Below are 19,336 nucleotides of genomic sequence, written 5' to 3'. Positions count from 1 at the left end.
GTCTGTGTCTGTGTCTGTGTCTGTGTCTGTGTCTGTGTCTGTGTCTGGTGTATTTTTATTCTGTTTGTTGGAATATTTCTGGTTATAGCATGTCGCTGTGGCTAATTTTCCAGCTCTGGTCTTGCTGAAACAATTAAACAAAAGTTTTTCATGAAGATCCCCACCCCCTTGGTTGGAAAGAAATGTTTTTCAGTGGTACTGAATTTTCAAAGATCAAACCATCTTTTTTTTCTCTCTGAGGCTCAGTGGTGCTTCATTATTTCCTGCTGGGAGGCAGGAAATTAAATAGCAGGGTCCTATAGTGTGAAACCTAATAATAGGATAAGTGATGACAGTGAATGATGGAATTAAAGTTGCTGCTTTTCCAATCATGAAGAACAATTAATGTGCTTGAGTGGCATTTAATGTTCTGGATGTTTTCTTACTGCTAACTGTGGTATGTGATTACTGTTAGCCCTCAGCCACCTTTTTAAGGGGTCCTACACCACTGTTAGTGTGATCTGGCTTAAGATAAGAGTCAACGCATGAAGACACAGTAGCTTTTAAGACTCTTATCTCTCTCTCTCTCGATTTACAATTTTCTAATGTGACCTAATTATCCCTCCCAAAACCTGTTGTTCCAGTTAGTGAACAAAGTGACTCCAATTTGGTTCATAGTGTGGCGCTGGAGGAACACAGCAGGCCAGGCAGCATCAGAGGAGCAGGAAAGTTGACGTTTCGGGTCGGGTCCTGACCCTCTGATGCTGCCTGGCCTGCTGTGTTCCTCCAGCTCCACACTGCGTTGTCTCTGACTCCATCATCTACAGTTCTTGCTACCTCCAATTTGGTTCAGATTTGTCAGTGAAATTGTATGCAGTTTGTAGGTGATGCCTGACGTTGGTTCTTTATCTCTCGATCTTTTTAAATATAAATTTATTTCCCTCCCCCTGTCATATTCTCCCTTACCCTTCCCTGGTTTAATCCTCAATCTCAATGACAGAGTGAAATTGAGAGTTTTTTTACTTCTGGGCCTGGGGAATCCAAAACACAGGAAAATTCATAGAAATTAAGGCCGATGACATGTGTCCGTGGCTGTGTTTTATTTCTATACCATGTTTGAATGCTCATGCTGTGTAGGCCTGTCAAAGTAATTTTCTGGTTGCTATCAATTTGCTTGTTTACCCTTTCTCGTGTCTGTCCCAACACCCCACTGGGTGTTGATTACTAGACTAATGTGAGTAATAAATTTCTGATGATGTGAAAGTCTCAAACATTGATTATTGTGGAATCTACCCCTCCCATGAAGCAGTGGTGGTGGGGGTGGGGAAGATTGCCAGGCAAGTTGACACTGGGGTGATTGCCCCTCCCCACAAAACTGCAGAAATTCAGTTCTCTCTACCCCGACCACAATCTGGGGCCTTTTAAGAATTAGAACTAGAATGAGGTTTTATTGCCACATGTACTCAAATGCAGGGATACAGGAGTACAGTGAAAAGTTCACAATGTCACCATTCCTGGCGCCATCTTAAGTACAAAGGTACCTAGGTTTTTAAAAAAAACTTAGGTACAAAGTAGAAAAATGAAGAAATTAAGTTAAAAGTTCAATATTTATAGTCCTTGTTAAGTGCTTGGCCGTGCTGGGCTTGCACTCCCTACAAAACCTCGATGCTTTCTGCACTGGACGCCTCTACCACCATGGACTCCCTCTCCCCATGCTGGCTCGATCTCCCCCTGCACTCGATGTCAGTGCAGGTGCTGGGAGACCCCAGGCTGCCTGGGGACCTCTCTCGTCGCCACGATGGCTCAGTCTCCTCCGTGTTGCACAAACCCATTCTCCACAGAAGGTAAGTAGATTAAAGTAAGAAAAAAAACAAAAGGACAAACAGGCAGAGCCCACTCGCTCCACTGCTACTCTACCGCCATCTTGAAGTGGTCAATGACTTACCAGACCTGGGTTCAACTCCAGCCTCAGGTAACTGTCCGTGTGGAGTTTGCACGTTCTCCCCGTGTCTGCATGGGTTTCCTCCGGGTGCTCCGGTTTCCTCCCACAATCCAAAGGTTGGGTGGATTGGCCATGTTAATTTGTCCATAGTCTCTGGGGATGTGTAAATTAGATGGATTAGCCATGGGAAATCAAGGTTACAGGAATGAGCTGGGTCTGGGTGGGATTCTCTTCAGAGGGTCAATGTGGATTCAATGGGCCAAATGGCCTGCTTCCACACTGTAGGGATTCTATATCATAGCCCCATGTACTGATCCAGGCTCTAAGTTCATCTGCCTTACCTATTGAATCTGCATTGAAAAAAATACACTTCAGCGCATTAGTACCATCATGTTCATTTACCTGTCTCTGCCTGTCCTTCCTTTCTGATTTACTCGTCTTAATATCTATCTCCTCCTCAATCCCTCCACTTGCTGACCTGCTGCTCTGGTACACAGGCCCCTGCCACTCTAGTTTAAACCCTCCCAAGTAACACTAATGAACCTCCTTGCGAGGGTATTGGTTCCCCTCCAGTTAAGGGGAATAAAATTGATTCCAGACACTCCCAGTCATTTTTGGAAGGGCTCATATCATTTTCCATATGGATGATTAAAGTATGGTGTGACAATGTGTAAAAACATTTCTGAAGAAGATTTGTGCTAGACTCAAACATTAACTCTGTTTTCTTTCTCTACAGATGCTGCTAGACCTGCTGGGTTTCTCCAGCATTCTCTGTTTGTTTCAGATTTTCACACCTGCAGTATTTTGCCTTTATTCGGTTGCATTAAAATATAAAAGCCTTAAGAAAATTCCTCTTCTCCCCTGCCATCCGCTTTAATTTCTAGCTGACTGGCAAATTGCTAAAACAACTGCTTGACAGTAAAATGGTAATAGTCCTGTAACAGTGCACTGGGGAGGCAGTAATCTCGTGGTATTGTTACTGAGCTAATAACCCTGACGCCAGGTTAATGTTCTGGCAACATGGTGAAATTTGAATTCAACAAAAATTCTAGAACTGGAAAGCTAGCCCTAGTGGTGACCGTGTAACTACTGTTGATTGTCGTAAAAACTTTTATGGTTCACAGTTTGGGGAATGAGCTCTGCCCTCCCTAAATGACAACAAAAATCTGTAGATGCTTTAAGATCTGAAACAAAGACAGAAATTGCTGGAGAAACTCAGCAGGTCTGGCAGCATCCGTGGAGAGAGAAAGCAGAGTTAATGCTTTGAGTCCAGTGAGCCTTTTTCAGAAGTGACTCATCCTGCTGTCCTTATGGCTTTGAGACTTGTACAATTACAACATTTGAAAGGGATCCGGATAGCTATATGCATAAGAAGGATTTAGAGGGGTACGGGCCAAATGCTGGCAAATGGGATTAGCTTAATTTAGGATATCTGGCCGGCATGGACAAGTTGACAGAAGGATCTGTTTCCGTGCTGTACATCTCTGACTCTATTTGACTCCAGGCCCACAGCGATGTGATTGACTCTTACCTGCCGTCTGGGCAATTTAAGGGTGGGCAATAAATGCTGGCCTAGCCAGCAATGCCACATGCCGTGACCAAATAAAAACAATTGTCGGTCAGTGTCTATGCAGTGAAATTTTGAGTAAAGTGTTCCCAAGGCTCCAAGTATTAGACCGTGAAGAGACTGCGGGGTGGCACAGTGGCTCAGTGGTTAGCATGGCTGCCTCACAAAGCCAGGGAGCCAGGTTCAATTCCAGCCTCGGGCAACTGTCTGTGTTTACATGTTTACATGTTCTCCTCATGTCTGTGTGGGTTTCCTCCGGGTGCTCGGGTTTCCTCCCACAGCCCAAAGATGTGCAGGTTAGGGTGGATTGGCCATGCTAAATTGCCCATAGTGTTCAGAGTAGGTGGGTTGTCCATGGGAAATGCAGGGTAAGGCATTGGGTCTGGAGGGAATGCTATTCAGAGGGGCAGTATGAAGTCGATGGGCTAAATGGCCTGCTTCCACACCACAGGGATTCTATGTTGCTATGAGAGACAAAACAAAACTAGGCTTCTATTCCCTGAAATAGAGAAGGTTAAGGAACAGTGGTTTATAGGCTTTTTGAATGATCCTTTATGAGCAAGGTGTGAGGAGTGCACTGTGTGTCTCCCTCTCACTTTCTTTTGCCTGCTGTAGTCACAACATCAATTTATTTGCTTTACCCAGTTTGCAATCCACACAATCATAAGCTTTCTCAATATTAGATTTGGAATTTCAAAAAATCCAGCAACCAGATTTCTTCAATAAAATGGTTGATTGATTATAAAATGGCACTTCTGCAACAAAGATGCAAAGCTGGTAAACACACAGTTTCGAATATGAAAAGATAAATGCTTCCCACTCCAAATCAACACATGCACACCAAGAAGGAGAAATAAATTCTGTCTGCACAGATTCACCTTGGGGCAAAAGCCTCTTTGGCCAATATTGGTTAGTTCTTGAAGTAAAGAAAACAGTGGTGTGAAATGTGCAGATGGCTGTTGTCCTGGTGTTCTGGCATGCAAACACAGGTCACTCGGCATGTGCTCATGTCCCTGGGGTCTTGGCGAATTGTTGAGGGAACACAGTATTCAGAAGTGTATCAGGCACTTTTCAGATTTCACACTAGACTGACAGCCAGGGTCCTTCAGAAAGGCAGAGCAATTTCCCTTTGCCGACACCTCCCAAACTGACATTCACCACTATGTCTGAAACAAGGCAGCCAGAAAACCCAGGTGGGGAGGTAAGTCCAAGCTGTTGTAACATTCAAGGCTGCGGAATCAGTGCTGGAAACTGGGGGAAATGTAGATTTATTATAGTTTTGTCAGCATAGACTCAAAGGGCCAAAGTATGATCCTGAGACTCCAAACGATTGGCAGGAGCCATGTGATTTCCCAGAAGTGTCTTTTTGAAAAACTAATTCTAGTGTCCAAAATGATAATCTGGGAATCCATACGACTGGAAGTTAATTCACTTTTCCATAACACTGTAAAATTCTACCTGTGGGAAAGGGACTGCAGCAGTTCGTGAAGATAGCCTATCTGCACCTTCCGAAGGCAAACTGGGAATGGCCAATCAATAGCGATCCAGCCATTGGGGCTGGAATGAATAAAAAAGATTACACCTTTCAGCAGCTTGATTTTATATAACATCTTTATCATAATGTAATCTTCCAAGGTGCTTTGAACTGAGAAGAAAGAAAACTAATGGCTTTTAATGTAAGATAGAGGAATCAAACAAGTAATTCAGTAGAAATATCTTCATCCAGGGAGTGGTTAAAATGTGGAACTCACTCAGTACCATCCCGAGTGTTGGTGTGAATAGTATAAATTCAAGGATATGGCTGAATTAAATCTTCAACTGCTGTGAGACAGTGTGGCACCCCCTGCTGCCACCATGTTCAATGTTGTGACCATGTACACATGAACCATCTGGGATACCTTGGGTAGATTCACCACCACTCATCCTTCTCCTTGGTATTAGTCTAAGCTATTGATGCCATACGGGGAAGGATGCCCACATGATGTCTTCGGCAAAAGTTGGGCTCGATCTTGGTAGACAGTAAAGGTTTATTACATTGTACTTAATAGATAGTTACTTCACATCTTGAGATGCATGATAGTCTCTTATGCTCAACTTGAGAGTAAGTACACATTTATTGCCACTGAAGCATTCACACACTGTGTCTTGATAGCAAACACACAACACAGATTTGTCTTGCTTAGCTCCTCTCAGGGTCAGTCCTTTTATCTCCTATTGGTTGGTGCTTAAAGCATCATGTCATTTAACCCTTTCAGGTATGAACTGCCACGTACAACAGTAAAGATGCATTTAAAGGGAAACTAGATAGACATATAAGTGAGAAGGAAATAGAGAGTCAACACAATCAATTTAGATGAGGAAAGATCGAGGAGATTCGAGTGGATCCTAAATGTCAATACGAACTGGACTGAACTGAATCGCCATTGGTCTTTAAGGACATGTTGGAACCAGTGACCAAAATCTTGGTCAATGAGGCAGCCTTTGAGGAGTGTTTTAAAGGAGATCGGGAAGTTTAAAGAGTGAGCTCGGAACTTAGGGCCTAGGAAGGCCTTTATGGGGCTGGGAGAGGTAACGAAGGTTAGGAAGGACAAGTCCATGGTGGAACTGGAAGTCAAGAATGGCAGACGGGAAGCCAGTGCAGGTCTGATGGTTGGCACAAACGGATGCAGAATATAGACCAGTACAGGCCCTTCGGCCCACGATGTTGTGCCGATGTTATGGGGAAGCGGAGTTTTGAATCAGGGATAGAGGCCACGACGTGGGATTTAACTGAAGAAATTCCAAATAGGCCTTGAGAATTAGTGCTAAAATCAGCTCAATGAGGAAAATCAATTTAATCCCAGTCGATCTGAATCTCTGGACAATACCATTTTCGGAGCATGTAATTAGATTACGATTGAAGACGAGCAGAGTAAAAATATAAACCATTCCTTTAAATTCCACTCAGTAAACATTCTATTATCTTTCCACCACTGATTTTTGATTCTGACTTTTATTGGACCTGGTTATTTTCTTACGTTATTGATTTTTAATTGTTTCTTTTTAGCTATGTGCTAAAATTGAATTCAAGCATCTTTATTACCTCTTTAATATTTGCGAATGATACGTTATCTCCTGTAGTATGTCAGTTTAAAAGGCTCCAATGACAGCTTTAAGTAACCAAGGCATTTGTTGCCGCATTGAGCTAAGACTGGCAGCAACAAGACTGCAGTTATACTGTCAGATGTCAGCGATTACATGAGGCATTTAGGATAACAGCTGTCAGCTGAATGTGGCTAGACTACATTTCAAATATGTACAGTTCCAGTTGCATATAATAAGACCTATCAATGAAGTGGAGAGAGTGCAAGATAATTTACAAAATTTATTGTATCTGTGATGTTATGTCTGTCAAGGTCAGACTCATCATGTTGGCCAGATTTCCTAAATTAATCTAGTCCCATTTGCCAGCATTTGGCTCATATCCCTCTAACCCTTCCTACTCATGTACCCATCCAGATACCTTTTAAATGTTGTAATTGTTCCACCTCCACCACTTCCTCTGGCAGCTTGTTCCATACTCACACCACCCTCTGTGTGAAAAAGTTGCCCCTTAGGTCCCTTTTAAATCTTTCCCCTCTCGCCTTAAACCTATGCCCTCTAGTTTTGGACTGCCCCACCCTGGGGGAAAAGACCTTGTTTATTTACCCTCTCCATGCCCCACATAATTTTATAAACCTCTATAAGATCACCCCTCAGCCTCTGACCAGAGGGAGTTGTACAGCTGTACAGTTCTGACTCTATGAACACACTGGCTGTCTTTCCTCCTGAACAAAAGTCTACAGAATTACTCCAATAGAGCCTTCAATGGCGTGCATTTGAAATAAAGACAGCTTCCTCCTGTGGGGAAGGTGAAAATTAGAGATCTGTAATATAACATTGTCTCCAGGAAAAGCAATGGGGGGTCAATCTCTTCACTTGAAGCATGATAAGAATGTGAAATTCACTTGTACCGGGAGTGATTTGATTTTATTTGATTTATTATTGTCACGTGTATCGAGATATAGTGTTGTTTTGTTGTATTGTTTTGTGTGCTAACCAGACAAATCATACCTAGGTGCAACAGAATGCAGAATATAGTGTTACAGCCACACAGAGAAACTGCAGAGAAAAATCAACTTTAATATGAGAGGTCTGTTCATAAGTCTGATAACAGCTGGGAAGAAGCTGTCCTTAAATCTGTTAGTATGAGTTTTCAAACTTTCGTATCTTCTGCCCGATGGAAGAGGCTGGTTTGGAGTATAACTGGGCGGGAGGGGTCTTTGATGAGTTTGGCTGCTTTCCCGAGGCAGTGGGAAGTGTAGATGGAGTCAATGGAACTAAGGCTGGTTTTCCTGATGGACTGGGCTACATTCACAACTCTCTATGATTTCTTATGGTCTTGGGCAGAGCAGTTGCCATACCAAGCTGTGAAGTACCCGGATGGGATGCTTTCTCTGGTGCATCTATAAAAATTGCTCAAAGTCATTGTGTACAGGCTGAATTTCCTTAGCCATCTGAGGAAGTAGAGGTGTTGGTGTGCGCTCTTGACTGTGCTGTTGACGTGGATGGACCAGGTTAGATCGTTGGTAATATGTAATGTTGAAGTGGATGGTATAGAATGATCTAAGGTGGAACAAAGAAAGCATTGCAGGTAGAAACAAATGGAGGGTTAGGCAGATAGATTTAGATAAGGAAAGATATGAGACAAATGGAGCTTAAATGTTGGAATGTTTGGGCTGAATGGCCTGCTTCCATGCTGTATCATTCCTTATAACCAAACCTACAGGGTCAGTAAATTCCTGTCATTTCAATGGTAATTCCCAGGATAATCATAGTGGCGCCTTCAACGATAGTAACGCCATTAAACTTCAAGGCCATAAGATATAGAAACAGAGGTAGGCCATTTAGCCCATCAGGTCCATTCTATTATTCAGTTTGATCATGACTGATCTGATCATCCTCAACGCTACTTTTCTGCCTTTTCACCTTTTATACCCACAAGACAGATTTCATTTTTCAGACTAAATTTTGAGCCAAATTGTAGAGAGTTGACTTTGACACGATCAGTAATTTCAAGGAAGGTGAATCCACCCAATTCCCTCCGTCTTTGCTATTTGAGTTACCAGATCAGAGTGTGTTCCTGCCAACTGTGCCCCCAAAAGTTGCAGGAAAATAAAGCAGTGCACACCAGTGAGGTGGTGGCATTGACTGACTGCATACCTCGATACTTGATATCGCAAGGACCTGAACAGACCCCTTCAGTGGTGTTACTCCTACGATTCTACCCAGTAGGCTTTGCACCGGGGCCAGTTTGACTTCAGTGGTGAACAGATGCTAAGTGCAAAGCATTTGGATCATTTTGCCTCAAAGTCAGGAGGTACCTTGTACACGAGTTATAAGAAATGAATTTTGTTTTCAGCCAAATGTTGGTGGTTAGCCTTTCAAATGAGTTTGACCGTTACTTTGTGTACGCGTTATTTATTAATGCGAAAACTAAGTAACTGCATAATTCATTGTCAATTTCAAACAGTGGGACAAGAGCTGGAGGCTCTCCCTTCTTGCATGAATAACAAGAGTTGACCATTTGGCCCTCAAGCCCACTTTACCATTCGGTTGGATCATGACTTTCTCCAGCAATTTGTTTGTTATGACGCACGTCTGAAACAGGTGGGACTTGAACTTGGGTTTCCTCGTTCAGAGGTAGGAGACACTACCACTCCACCGCAAGGAGGGTCTGCTGAGTTAAAGCCAACATGACGGCAAGGAGGTCGCTAGTCACAGCCAAAATGGCAAATCACCATCAGAAATAGAGTCAAGACTTTCCAATCGACAAGGGCAGCCTCAACTAAAGACCAACAAGAGAGGCATGTTGCTTGTGTGTGCAGTCCAGACTCACCTCTACCAGCTGACCACCAATCTCCTTACTGTGACAGAATGTTTGTAAATAGCTCAACAATATCTTCTCACTCGACCCAGCTATCTATCAGCAAGATTGAACCTCAACACATGGGACTTGTCAATAGCTATAAGTGTATTGTTAATTCTGTGGCCCATTATTTAGTCGGATGGTTTTGGGTCATTTTTGCCTTAGCTTTACAACGAAGTATATTCCACAAACATACCTCCAGAAATGGTCAAAGACAGCACAGGCTGGAGATTGCAGCTCTCACATTCCTCAGCAGTCTTTCCCTTTTGAGCTGGATTCGCCCAGAGGTAATGGTATAAATGTAATGGGGTCATTGAAAGAAACATGAATGTAGAGCTGCTGCAGAGGAGCTGTCTCCCTGACACTGGAAGAGAAGAGGATATTGTGGTTTCAAACCAGCCTCGGGGGCCCAGATGAGATCTGGTGGGAACATGTGACTGACTTTGAAATATAAAAATAGTCCATGTATCACTTCACTGCTTGTTCTGCAGAGGATCAGACCCAGAATCGAGCTACTTCATTAGAGGCTAGGTAGTCAGCAACCCTCAAAGCTGCTGTATTTTAAAAGAAATTCTGAAAATTTGCTCGAATGCCAAGCACTGAAACTGTAATTGGCTGATCCAGTCTAATACCTGAATGAGTGGATTGACTTTTGAGGTAAGGTTAAACAGGTTAGGCCCCTATCCTCTGGAGTTTAGAAGAGTCTGATATGACTTAATTGAAACATAAAATCCTGAGGGGACTTGACCAGGTGGATGTTGAAAGGATGTTTCCTCTTGTGGGAGAATCCAGAACGAGAGGTCACAGTTTAAAAACAAGGGGTCACCTATTTAAATCAGATGAAGAAACAGTTTTTCTCCAAGGGTTGAGAGTTTTTGGAATTGCCTTCCTCAAAAGGCAGTTGATGCAAATTTTTAAATAACAAGGAGATGAAAGGTTATCGAAGGTGTGCAGGAATGTAGAGTTAGGGTTAAAATCGGATCGGCCATGATCTTATTGAATAGTAAAGCAGGCCTGAAGGGCTGAGTGGCCTACTCTTGTTCCTTGTTCATACATTCTGTAGGTTGCAGGGCCCCTTTCCTGCTTCAGTGGCCACTTCACCCAGCGGCTCTACTGAGGGTTGCTAAGCTTGCGGTCAGTCTAAGATGGGATTTCTCTGAGTAAGCAGCAATAGTCCCATCTCTAGCCAAACTGGATGAATAATTCGTTGCTAACATTGACAAGGGTGCATTCCCCAATGATGTTTGCTGTGTTGGAGTGGGAAAACTCTCTCCATCTGAAAAATCCCACTCGCAGTATCATTTTTCTTCCGGTATTCCACGGGTAACTTTGCCATGTGTTGTGTCTTCAACACATCTCACGTTGGCTACATTATGAAACCATTCCATTGGCTGGCAAGTGCTTTAGATGCCCTGTGTGGTTGTGAAGGGTGTTGTATAAATGCGAAGTTTGCTTCCCATCTAATCCTGAGGGAATGCTGTATTGTTGGAGCTACCATATTTTTGATGCGATGTCAGATGATCCCCTTATTCATTTGTCAGGTTAGCTAAGGTGAACATTTAAGATGTCAGTGAGGAAATTTTGCCTGGCTATTATCGATCTCTCAAACCATCCCACCAAAATGAGTAATTATCCAATTTGCTGTTTCTGGGACATTTGGTCACTGTGATTACAAATGTGAAGTGTCAACACTTCAAAAAGCGTATTGTGGGGCATCCTGCCAACTGAAACGGTACTTTATAAAATAAAGAAACACGTTTATTTTAAAACCCCTTGAGGATAGGTCGTGCAAAACATAGCTTAATTTGTTTAAATTGCTTTCAATACGGTCAGTCTGCACTTGTTACCAGGCTACACAACTTGCTGTCATCGCCATCGCACGCAGCATTATTAGCAGAAAGGTAATCCTCCATGTCAGCCTTGAAAAATTCAAACATTAAGGTTCGTGCAGAATTCCCTCAGTTACTGTGTCCCAGATAGAGCCTATTCCATTTATCATCATCTTTCGGCTGCAAAGCCATCCATCAGCTGAACCAGATAATTAGGCTGTGATTCTGAGTAAGACAATATAGTTCTCAGTAGAAGCAAACTCACTGATCAGGTCAAGAACGATGATAAACACGAGCAGAGTCTGCAGCCTTAATTGTACTTGTATCTTAAATGAAGATCAATGGAATTCCTGGGAGATGTCATTGAATTATACAGCTATGTACAAGAAAAAGTATCTTAATCAATCTGTTTGGACATCTTCACACCTGCCTGGTAGCTGGGACTTGAACTGGGATCTTGTGGTCCTGCAGTTGTGGCACTACTACTTGCATTTACGTAGTACCTTCAGCTTTGACATCCTAAGATGCTTCACAGCTGTGTTATTCAAGAAACTTTGACACTGAGACACCTATTTAGAGCAGAAGGTGGAGGGAAAGGAAGAGGTTTGTGAAGAAAAATCTCAAAAGTTGGGAAGTATGGGCACCAATGTGAGATGACTTGGTGCAGGATTCAAATATACCTTGTTGTAAAAGCCCTGATGGCATAAACCATTAGAGAGTTGATTCCATTCTAGCATTTGGACATAGACATGTGGGAGAAGGCAGGACTGGTAAGCATGAACCCTGAAGGGGAGCTGAGCATTAATGGAATGAGGCCATTTAGCCTGCAGATTGAGCTGCTATTTTAATTTGATTCAAGGAGTAATGCCGGTGTGTAGCTGGTTTGATAAAGCCTGCACGAGAAGCTCACAGGATATGTGCAAGTCAAACAAAGAGAAGTAAGGAAAAGTGACCCTAGTTTGGGGATATTCCTCAAGTGGTAGACACAGAAACAGTAGTGTAGTGGTAACGCCTTGGATTAGTCAGCCAGAGGCCCACAATAATGCGCTGAAGGATTTACTGGCTCACAATTCCACCATGGCAACTGGTGAAATACAATCAAATAATTTATAAAAATAAAAGCTAATATTAGTAATGGGTATCGTGAAGCTATCACCGGTGTAAAAACATATCTTGTTCACAAATGCCCTTAAAGGGAAGGAAAAGGCAATGGCTTGTTGGTCCAGGGCCTTGTATATTGCAGACATATGAGAGGTCCTGTCTTCAAATGCCAGACAAGACCTGATTGCAGGGTTGGTGCAGTGTCTCAGTGGTTAGCACTGCTACCTCCCAGCGCCAGGGACCTGGGTTTGATTCCAGTCTCGGATAGCTGTGTATGGCATTTGCACGTTCTCTCTGTGTGAGTTTCCTCTGGGTACTTCAGTTTCTTCCTGCAGTCCAAAGATGTGTAGGCTAGGTGGATTGGCCATAGGAAATGCAGTGTTAAGAGGATAGAGTAGAGGGATTGGTGGGCCAGATGGCCTGCTTCTGCACTGTAGCAATTCTGATTTATTGTCCTTGACTCAATTAGGGGATGGGAAACAAATTCTGGCCTTGCAATGATGCCCTCATCCCACAAAATAAATTTTTAAAAGTTGGAATGAACATGCCATGTCATCAAGGCAGAGGTATCAATGCTGGGACAAAGCACTCGCAAGCTAAACACAGACAAAAAAATTTCTGTTCATACCGACCTCGTATCTTAACCTCCAGCATTCAGAGAAAAACACTGGACTGCAAATTTGGTGTGAATACTTTTGTCCACAAACATCGTCTATTGTTCAGACCACTCTCCGAATGAGCCAGCAATTTTTGAGAGGCTGGTTCTGTGACTAGAATTGTCTGAATCTATTCATGCAGCAACCTCAACCCATTCGAAATGGCCTTTTCATTGTTTGGGTCGGATACATACTTAACGCTAAAAGGTTTGTGGCTAACCATTAAGCCCCAAAATACAGTCATCTGCACATAGCCAGCAATATCGTTGGTGACTTTGAATCAACGATTCACAAACTCTCGGCTTCAGGGAACCCCGCTCATATGTTAGAAAGAAAAATTTCCAAATCGCCCTTTGGCTGCACAGAATTTGGCCTGGAGGTGCATAAAAGCTCATCTACAATTGGACATATGATTATCTTTCACAGAAACACAATTATTTTGGTGCCAAAGGAGACCATTCAGCCCGTTGTGCCTGTATCGTGCCCAACATCTAGTCCAGTTCTGTTACCTCCTGCTAATCTCCTGCCTTTTCCCCATATCTCTGCACACCCTTTCTATCTAAATAATCATCCAATTGCCTCCATTACATTTCCAGGCAGTGCATGCCACACCCTTAAAAACTCGCTGTGCGAAAAAGTTTTTTCTCATGTCACCCTTGTTTCATTTGCATATCATTTTATGTCAATATTCTCTTGTTCTTATTTCTTCTACAAGTGGAAACAGCTTCACTGCATCTCTACTGTCTAGCCCACTCTATCAAATCTCCTTTCAGCCTTCTTCTGTCCAAGGAGAACAGTTCCCACCATCTTCAAACTGTCCTGTTAACTGAAGTTCCTCATTCCTGGAACCATTCTTATAAGTCGCACCCCAGCTTCACACACAACTTTTTGGTCTTTTCGTTGAAAGGTAAGTGGCGTTTGAGGAATGGTGACGAGCCTGTCACATTCCCATAGGCACCAATGAAAGCACAGGTTCAAAATATCATTGCAAGCTTATCCCTTGAAAGAAAGGCATTAATTTAATTTATAGGCCTTCCCGCCTGACATTCCAATGTGTTTTACAGCCAGGGGGTACTTCTTGAGGAGTAATCACTATATCATTGTAGGAAATGTGGAAATCGGTGTGCGTATAGCGAGATCCCACGAGCAGCACTGTGATAATGACCAGATCACCTGTTTTAGTGGTGATGGTTGAGGGATAACCATTGGCCAGAACTCTCCTTTCATAATAGTGCTTTGAGGATCTTTCAATTGGTTTGTGTCTTTTTAAACAACACGCTCCTTTATTGCAGAATATTATTTGCCATTCCACTTGTATCCCCTGAGCAGTGTTGATGCCATTGCCCCTTTTAAAGGGTGTGAACCGATTGGGGAAATGGGGTGATACCAGAATGCCCAATCGCGGAGTAAGCAATAATACAGATAAGGGGCACCACTTGGTTTTCTTCGCTGCAATTTCTAGTGTATCGCACAAACAGTTGGAATTATCTGCCAGTGCATTTCTTTTAAGGACAGTAATTACGCCTCTGGATGGCAAGGCTAATGTTTGTTGCCCTTGAGAAGGTGCCTTTCTGAACCACTGGAGTGCTTATACTGTCCATGCAACCCCATGTTAATAAGGTGAATGATTACTCCTGATTTAATTGAATCTTCCATTAATTTAGAGTCGAGGGTGTTTTTATTTTAAAATTTGCTTGACTTGTGCATACCCTCAGCTTCAATAGTTACTGCCTCACTAGAAATACTGCATTTCCAAGTGTTTATAAAGTATTTTTGAATTGTCTATTGCTGGACGTGTCATTACAATTTATGTTAATCTGATAAATTCTAATCATATTGTAGTTTTTCTGTGTCAATTAAATACATTCTGATGTGATTGCGTAATGAACAATCCATGTTTAAAATGCATTTTTTAAGAAGCTTTCTTTTGTCCAAGTGTTCTAAGTTTAGCTTTTCATTGGTGAAGCAACAGGGAATAAATTTCAGACTTAATGTTTTCCTTAATGTGAAGTGACGTGTGTGTGTTCAGCAATCGAGTGAAAAATGCGTTTGTCTTTATTACAGAGCAAGGAGATTGGGTTCCAACTGCACGAGGATTTAATGAAGGTTCTCAATGAGCTGTACACGGTAAGCAACATTCTGCCAACAAAGCTGCCTCAACAAAACTGAGTCAGTTTCTTTCACTGACGGTCTGTTTTCTTGCTGGATGAGATGGATCGGTGAGAGGGGACAAACATATGCGTGATTCCACCCACTTTGAGCTACACACAACATTGGCAGCAATTAGTGATCAGCAAATTAGCAAATGGCTATGGTTCAGAAAAAAACACAGCTGAGAGGCAAGTAGGAAGTGAAAACTATCCTATGATTAGCAATGATTGCTTGTTTGTTTAAGTGCACCTTTCCGTAACCTCCACCTTTCTTTCAGCAATATTTTTACTACATTGTGTCTCCCTTTGTTTCCTACAATGAAGATCTTGCCTCGTCCACTGCTTAAATCCTCATCTGTGCCTCTAGGCTTTACTGCAGTACACTCCTGGCTGCACTCCCACATTCCATCCTTCAGAAACTCAAGCTCATCCAAGGCCCTGCTGTCTGTTCCTGAACACACTCAAGTCCTGTTCACCAATCTCCCTTGTGCTAATGACCTCCATTTACTCTCTGTCAAACCTGGTCTCGATTTTATAATTCTCATCCTTGTTTTCAAATCCCCTCCATGTCCTCACCCTTCTATCTCTGAAATCCCCTCCAATCCTACAAAGTCTCTGCTCCTCCAATTCTGAGCATCCTTGATTTTAATTTTTCCATTATTTGTGGCAGGGACTCAATTCTGAAACATCCTTCCTACACTCTCCAACTCTAAGCTTCTCTCTCTCTCTGTTCTGTTCTGTCTGTCTGTCTGTGTGTGTGTCTGTCTCTCTCTTTTTAATTACAAATATACATTATTCGTAAAAAATATCTTTATACATATATATCCATAGTCACAAACACAGTTTGGTTCTGTACAGTAACATTTCAAGGAAACAAACAAATATTGGAGTTTGACTCTATCCAAACAAACCAAAGGCACCTCTTTGTAGAACAAGACTATATTTATATGCATTTGAGGCACTGGGAAGGTCTGCATCTCTGTCTGTCTTTCTATACTCCTCCTCCTCTTTCATACACTCCATAAAACCTGCCTTTTTAACCAACCTTATTAGTCATCTGACCTAATATCTCTATGTGGTTTCATGTGGTCATATTTCGTTCAATAAGACTCTACCTTTATGTTGTTTTATTATATTAAAGGTACTGCAGAAAGACTGTCCACTGTCTTTTCTACCTTTTGTCATGGAGCAGTACTTCATAGCGACGTGTGCCTCTCCTATAGAGCGTTGCTAGGTTTCCAGTCTGTATCCATAGTCACACACTGTTCAGCAAACCTCAGGGTCATGTACTGTAGTTACAGTGTAGATACAGCCAGCAGTCCACCAATCATAACCACTGACTCTGCACTACTCCAGAATCCCCAAGCAGAGGGCATACCCAGAGTGGGGACCTAACCCTCAGTCGAGTTCCCTTCTCCAATGGGGCTTTCTTGGCCCTTGCTCCACAGTCCCAAACCTTGATTTTAATACAGAACCAACACTACTGTCAAATGTAACTTCACCCTCAAAGTTATTTGTTGTGTCTGATGTGATCTGGTTTATACCTGAGAGACAGCAAAATGAATAAATCCAAGTTTATCTTTTAGACGTCGTCCTGATTTACGGTGGCTCAGCAGTTCAATTATGTTGATTGCACATTTTACAAGCCCTGCTGGATGAATGTTCAGTTCTCAATCAATCTCCAATCTTTGCTTTTAACATTAATCCACTCGAGACTTTCAGCTGATTTTCGCTGGTACTAACTGCAGCATTTGAGTTTTAAAAGGGAATCTGTCTAATCAACTTACAGCTAGAAACTAAGCTTGACAGTTATATTTTTCTGGAATTATAATTCTTCCATTTGAGCACGTAGTCTGAAACAGATCAGTGCTAAAGTTCAGGTAAATGTATTTTCTAATTAAGCTAATTTTCAGCAGCAATTTGAAATGAATCTGTAAAATTCTAATTGTTATCAAAGATGATTCTTACAAATCAAATAGTCAAGCCTTGTTTTGATAATTGTGAAGCAAAATGTTGTCTCATTTGGTATGCATGATTTACTTGGCATTAATCTTAGCATATTTAATATCTTACAAAGAATGGGCAAGGGAAGATTTAGGAGCTTTCTATTTTTAATTAAAGTGTATGAATGATTCATTTTCATGTGGTTTATTTAATTTTTAAGAATTAAATATTCATTGATTCTTTCTGATGTCTTCCAATTCCTTCTTAGTTTGCTCTTTCAGAGGCAGAACCATAGAACATTGAACATTACAGCGCAGTACAGGCCCTTCGGCCCTCGATGTTGCGCCGACCTGTGAAACCAATCTGAAGCCCATCTAACCTAAACTATTCCATTATCATCCATATGTTTATCCAATGACCATTTAAATGCCCTTAAAGTTGGCGAGTCTACTACTTTTGCAGGCAGGGCGTTCCACGCCCTTACTACTCTCTGAGTAAAGAACCTACCTCTGACATCTGTCCTATATCTATCACCCCTCAATGTAAAGCTATGTCCCCTCGTGCTAGCCATCACCATCCGAGGAAAAAGGCTCCCACTGTCCACCCTATCTAATCCTCTGATCATCTTGTATGTCTCTATTAAGTCACCTCTTAACCTTCTCTTCTCTAACGAAAACAGCCTCAAGTCCCTCAGCCTTTCTTCATAAGACCTTCCCTCCATACCAGGCAACATCCTGGTAAATCTCCTCTGCACCCTTTCCAATGCTTCCGCATCCTTCCTATAATGCGGCGACCAGAACTGTACGGAATACTCCAAGTGCGGCCACACGTGGAGTTTTGTACAGCTGCAACATGACCTCATGGCTCCGAAATTCAATCCCTCTACCAATAAAACCTAACGTACCGTACGCCTTCTTAACAACCCTATCAACCTGGGTGGCAACTTTCAGTGATCTATGCACATGGACACCGAGATCTCTCTGCTCATCCACACTACCAAGAATCTTACCATTAGCCCAGTACTCTGTATTCCTGTTACTCCTTCCAAAGTGAATCACCTCACACTTTCCCGCATTAAACTCCATTTGCCACCTCTCAGCCCAGCTCTGCAGCTTATCTATGTCCCTCTGTAACCTGCAACATCCTTCCGCACTATCCACAACTCCACCAACTTTGGTGTCATCCGCAAATTTACTAACCCATCCTTCTACGCCCTCAACCAGGTCATTTATAAAAATGACAAACAGCAGTGGCCCCAAAACAGATCCTTGAGGTACACCACTAATAACTGAACTCCAGGATGAACATTTCCCATCAACCACCACCCTCTGTCTTCTTACAGCTAGCCAATTTCTGATCCAAACCGCTAAATCACCCTCAATCCCATGCCTCCGTATTTTCTGCGATAGCCTACCATGGGGAACCTTATCAAACGCTTTACTGAAATCCATATACACCACATCAACCGCTTTACCCTCATCCACCTGTTTGGTCACCTTCTCGAAGAACTCAATAAGGTTTGTGAGGCATGACCTACGCTTCACAAAACCGTGTTGACTATCCCTAATCAAATTATTCCTTTCTAGATGATTATAAATTCTATCTCTTATAATCCTTTCCAACACTTTACCCACAACCGAAGTAAGGCTCACTGGTCTATAATTACCAGGGTTGTCTCTACTCCCCTTCTTGAACAAGGGGACAACATTTGCTAGTCCCCAGTCTTCTGGCACTATTCCTGAAGACGATGACGACATAAAGATCAAAGCCAAAGGCTCTGCAATCTCCTCTCTGGCTTCCCAGAGAATCCTCGGATAAATCCCATCCGGCCCAGGGGACTTATCTATTTTCACACCTTCAACATACTCCATGGACTTGTGCAATGGGCAGGCAGCTGGTATCTCACTGTCAAATAAAACTCAGCAGGTCTGGCAGCATCTGTGGAGAGAAAACAGAGTTAATATTTCAGGTCCAGTGACAAAAAAATTGCAGATGCTGGAATCCAAGGTAGACAAACAGGAGGCTGGAAGAACACAGCAAGCCAGGAAGCAATGGAGAAAAGAAACAGTCAATGTTTCTGTTATAACCCTTCTTCAGGGCTGAATAGGTCCTAAAGAAGGGTTATACCCAAAGCATTGACTGCTCCTTTCCTCTAGATGCTGCCCGGCTTGCTGTGTTCTTCCAACCTCCTTTGTCTACCACCAACCCTTCTTCAGAACTG

At 42.5% G+C, this 19,336-nt stretch overlaps 1 protein-coding gene across 1 annotated transcript in view; it reads left to right on the top strand.

Annotated features, from left to right (window-relative positions):
- Positions 1–19,336, top strand: part of LOC109927333 (SLIT-ROBO Rho GTPase-activating protein 1-like) — a 224,465-nt gene that overhangs the window by 146,051 nt on the left and 59,078 nt on the right. The window contains exon 4 of the mRNA XM_048607949.1: positions 15,086–15,148. Within this exon, the coding sequence (XP_048463906.1) occupies positions 15,086–15,148 (63 nt within the window). The remainder of the gene's footprint in view (positions 1–15,085; positions 15,149–19,336) is intronic.

The sequence above is a fragment of the Rhincodon typus genome, chromosome 18 (assembly GCF_021869965.1).
Source record: "Rhincodon typus isolate 14 chromosome 18, sRhiTyp1.1, whole genome shotgun sequence".
Taxonomy (NCBI): domain Eukaryota; kingdom Metazoa; phylum Chordata; class Chondrichthyes; order Orectolobiformes; family Rhincodontidae; genus Rhincodon; species Rhincodon typus.
This window is presented reverse-complemented; position numbering and strand designations above follow the sequence as displayed.